The following is a 4,456-nucleotide window of genomic DNA, read 5'->3' as shown; positions in this document are numbered from 1 at the left end:
GGTGTTTGACTTTCAGAGCTACAGCTATTGGGTGGCAGCAGGCCAAATGCGTGCTGCTAAAATCATGCGTGCTCTTGCCAATGTCTTGAGGCAGAACTGTGCCTAATTCAGAGAAAGTTGCACTGGCTGCCTGAAAATGGGTATTGATAAGGGGTTTCAGAGAAGAATCCTGCAACCTGTAGAAAACAACCATGGGAAATGTCGAGGTTTTTACTGGCCAGCTGTTTTATATCCCGTCTCTTTTTGAGGTATCCATAGGCAGTGTTTTCACTAATATTAACCACACATTTTAAGATTGTTTAGAAGTACCTGAGACTTTTTTGAAATAAATCCCAAAATGTTAGCATCACCTACTAGTTTCCTCTTTCGGAAGTGAAAGCATGACTTTTGACTGGGAGCTGTTACCAGTGTATAGGTCATCCTGTTTAATGTTGTGGAAATTATTACGAGAAAAAGATCATGGTAATTTCTGCGGGTTTGGCTGTTGCATTTAGCAGCATTCTTTTTCACTTTCCAGGTGCATCCAGTGTCTCATTGCAAATTTACATTCTTTTGTTTGGAAATAGAAGTGTATAACTCATTAGGCAAATTTGGATACGTTCATTTGTTGAAGTAAGGCAAGTCAAGAGTGATCTGAGCAGTTTAATGAAATTAGTTTTGTGATACAAATATTTTGGAATGTCTGGAAGGTTTTTGGCTTTGTGCAGGGTTATGCAGCTCTGTGCTACTTATACTGAAAATACCTAATGTAGGGGTAGATCTATTTTAAAATATAATCTTAGTTTCAAGTTCAAGGTTGTCAAGTTTTTGATCCAGGTTTTTATTTGACCTGTATTACTACTACAAGCAGCCAATTAGGGGTTGAAGTTATGCTCTCTTACCTGTAAATTATGATTTTTAAAATACCTCACAGTAAGGTCCTTTCCAGTTTCTAGTCTGAACTATCTGTCATTACTGTAACTACAGATAAATCTGTAATTTTCTTTATTTTCTCCCACGGATCAATGTTTAGAAGTTAGTTAATGAAGCCAAATCGCTGTGCTGCTACATTGAGTCTCAGCATGAACAGTTTGTGGTGAAGTGTTCCTTCTTGATTAAGTATTTATAGATAGTGGGACTGAGAAAAGCAATTGTTCCCAAAGCTTTGGCATCTCTACAGTATTCTCATAGGAATAAAGATGCTTCAAATAAATGTGAGAAGGGATTTGCTGGCTGCTGGAATTAGACAGTTGTGTGATGCAGAATTTTCTTTTGATATCAGCATGGTGTTAAAGTGGCTCACTACTTTGCAAACTCGAAATACCAATCAAACAGCTGAATTTAAACAGTGTGATGGTTTTCTATTTACATAAAGTGAAAAAGACAGGAAACTGAGAGAGCTTGGGGAAGATACCCACTGGGTGAGAAGGATCATGTTTGATTTATTATTATTTTAATTGCCTAATGGTGCTAAGGGAGAGTCTAATTGAAGTCCCCAAAGAAGTCTTCAAAGGAGGAAAGATAAATATTGGAAAATGTTATTTATAGCCTTTAGTGTTTCATCTCACCCACATAAATACAAAAATTAAATACAAGGGCTGGATTACATCTTCTGAAGCTTTTCCTTTGCATAAGCAATGTAGAAGAGTCAAACACAGCTGCCCAGAAGGTAATAGAGGTGTAGGGACTTTGTAATGGCTGTGTTGCCTCCACCCAACTGCATATCCTGATCCTTGGGTTCTCGTGCTGATCTTGGCAGAACATGAATATAGGATGGACTCCTGTTAGGCTGTCGTGTTGTCTTTAGTGGGCCATAAAATGTGCCAGCATGTAGTTCAGAATTGTATTTTGATTTGGGATGATGTTTCTGGCAAAAAAAATAGCGTAGGCTACAGTCAGATACAATGTCCAAACCCTGTCAGGGGCAGAGTAAGGGTTTTCTTCTTTCAGCTGCTTGCCATTTTCCCCTCTTTACAGCTTACCGTCCTCCTGATCTGGTAATATGACTGCATATTTAATTGTTCTGTAACCAAGTTTACTAACAGTGATCCCGATTAGTCTAAAAAAATTTAATAATGAGTATTTTTTTCCTTAGATTATTTTAAGAAACAACTATGCCACTACACTTAGATTTAAAGGGACATTATGATGTAGATGGGGGGTAGTTATGCACAGTCCATAGAGGATAAGGGGAATAAGTTCTTATTTGACTTAGTTATAGACAGAGAAGATAATCTGACAGTTTTTAGGCTTAGAGATCATTATCTAGTGCATGAAAGAGAATGTCTCCCCCAAATATTTATTAATTATATACTTTGAATACATTTAAAATAGACCTGATGCAAAAAATTCAGGGTGAAGATCATGAAAAAGGAAAACACTTTTTGTTGACAAGACTGATTTTAAACATGTCATGGGAGGTGCTTTGTATCCCATTCAAACTTCCATTTGACATCTAAAATGGTCGCATTTAAAGTGTTTCCTTTATGAACAGTGGTTGTTCTGAAGTACAGTCAATGGCTTCAGTGGCTCTTCTGCCGAGTTTGCCAGAACAGCATGGTGTTTCCTGACTGCCTGGCAGTTCAAAAAGATAGACTGGAGCTTGTTTAGAAACTGCAAGATGATAATTTTGAATATGTTGAATGTGAACCTGGCAAATAACCATATAAGTTTTTTATTTTAATTTTGACAGAAAATAGAAGGAAAGAGAAATTTTAAGTTAAGCCATGCGTTTCTAGTATACAAATATACTGAATGATGTGCTTTATTTTACAGCTCTTTACTTGCCAATCTTCCATGCTGATTTGAAAACTGATCACAGAAAAAAAAAAGTCTGGAAACTAGAAAAAAGTTTTCTCTCGCTCTCCATTTCTTTGTAACTGATAACCTTCACAAAAGCCGTCACCTGCTCTTCCATAGAGGTTGGCCTTCTGATGATTTGAAATTTGGGTAGCAAGGTAAGGGTCGTCTTCCCTTTTTTCTTATGTCTAAAGTATTACGGCTTCTTTCTTCATGAGTTTCTTGGGAAATTATTTTATTTTCTACATCCTTTAAATGTCCTATTAAAAGGGCAACACAGGTAAAGCGGCTGGGGGAACTGGGAAAACCTCCTCTCCCAACTCTGTTATAGAGCAAATGTATTGATTTCTTTGGAAAACAGAGCAGAGCAGCATGTATGTGTCTTGCTGTCTGCTAGGATGTATATATGCTACTATTTCACTTAAAAGGTTTAGAGGCATTAAACAAATTCTTTATTTGCTTTTTGGTGATTTGATGGTAGTAACAGTTCTGTTCCCATTACATTTGTGCTGATATTTTTGAGCAATAATATGTGCATTCATTGAACACTGAAGTAATACTTAGATCTTCCAAACTATTGGGCATTTACTAATGTGCATGACGAATTGCTGCATTTCTTACAATTGAACAAATCTTGGCAGGTTTGGTATAATATTATGTATCTCTAACTATTGCTTAGGAGATTGGCATGCTTGAATACAATTACATTTGTTTAATTCAATTAAATGCAGTATGTTAGTATAGCAACATTGTTATGTTTCTTGAGTGTGTAAAAGTGTTTTTAATGTTTTTGTTGTTTTCAAAAAAAAGCGCATTCTTTTCAGTACACCTAAGTGTGAATATTTGTCAACATCTACAGTTTAATTATATAAAATGTAACAAACCAAATACACCCAGCATCTTATATTTTACGCAATAGTACTCTATTTTATAATCAGTTCACTTAGTTTCTGTGTATATATATGATCAGACTAGAACTACATTTACTTGAATCTTCAGTTGTATCATTCTTTCTGTCAATGTCTGAAGCAAATTACCTCCTACTCAAAGATTTTGAATGATGACATCTTAGCAGCACAAGTTCTCTGAGATTTCTGCAATAATTAAAATGTTTTGATAACAGTCCCAGATCCTGTACTTAGAAATCATCACTCTGACGACAGTTAAAAGAGAATGGTCCTTTGCAAAGTTGAGTTTTCAAGGGGTGGGGTGGGGCGAGGGTGGCGAAATCTGTTCTTGCTTCTTCTTTTTTCCTTTTTTCCCTCTGTTCATTCTGAAACTATGACTTGATGAATGTCATTGGGCTGCAATCCATTTATTCCATGTGGTGGTGGGAACAGAGAACTAGATATTTCATTTGGACTGAGTGAACCAGAGTCACTCTGAGCTGAGCCCCCACTGCCATCAAACTGAGATATTTTTTTCTTGATCATTTTTCTTTCTTTTGCTCGGCGATTCTGGAACCAGATTTTCACCTGCGGTGTTATAAATGATATCTGATTAATTCAAAGTAGTGGTCAACTTTTTACAGTAATAATAGCAATGAAAATACAGATGTTAAAAAAAAAATTATAAAAAAGACAAAACAAACCAAAAAAACCCCAAACAAAAAACCCCACAAAACCCCATAAACCCAAAACAAAACACAAAAACCCCCAAAAAATCCCACCCCACCCCC

The 4,456-nt window shown here is 36.2% G+C and overlaps 1 protein-coding gene across 1 annotated transcript in view; it reads right to left on the bottom strand.

Moving 5' to 3' along the window:
- Positions 1-4,026: 4,026 nt before the first annotated feature.
- The window catches only part of LOC104164235 (homeobox protein CDX-4-like), an 8,589-nt gene continuing 8,159 nt past the window's right edge, over positions 4,027-4,456 (bottom strand). Inside the window, exon 3 of the mRNA XM_009703512.1 lies at positions 4,027-4,253. Within this exon, the coding sequence (XP_009701814.1) occupies positions 4,047-4,253 (207 nt within the window). The 3' untranslated portion in view covers positions 4,027-4,046. The remainder of the gene's footprint in view (positions 4,254-4,456) is intronic.

Source organism: Cariama cristata, unplaced genomic scaffold (genome assembly GCF_000690535.1).
Source record: "Cariama cristata isolate BGI_N322 unplaced genomic scaffold, ASM69053v1 scaffold17937, whole genome shotgun sequence".
In the NCBI taxonomy this organism is placed as follows: Eukaryota; Metazoa; Chordata; class Aves; order Cariamiformes; family Cariamidae; genus Cariama; species Cariama cristata.
This window is presented reverse-complemented; position numbering and strand designations above follow the sequence as displayed.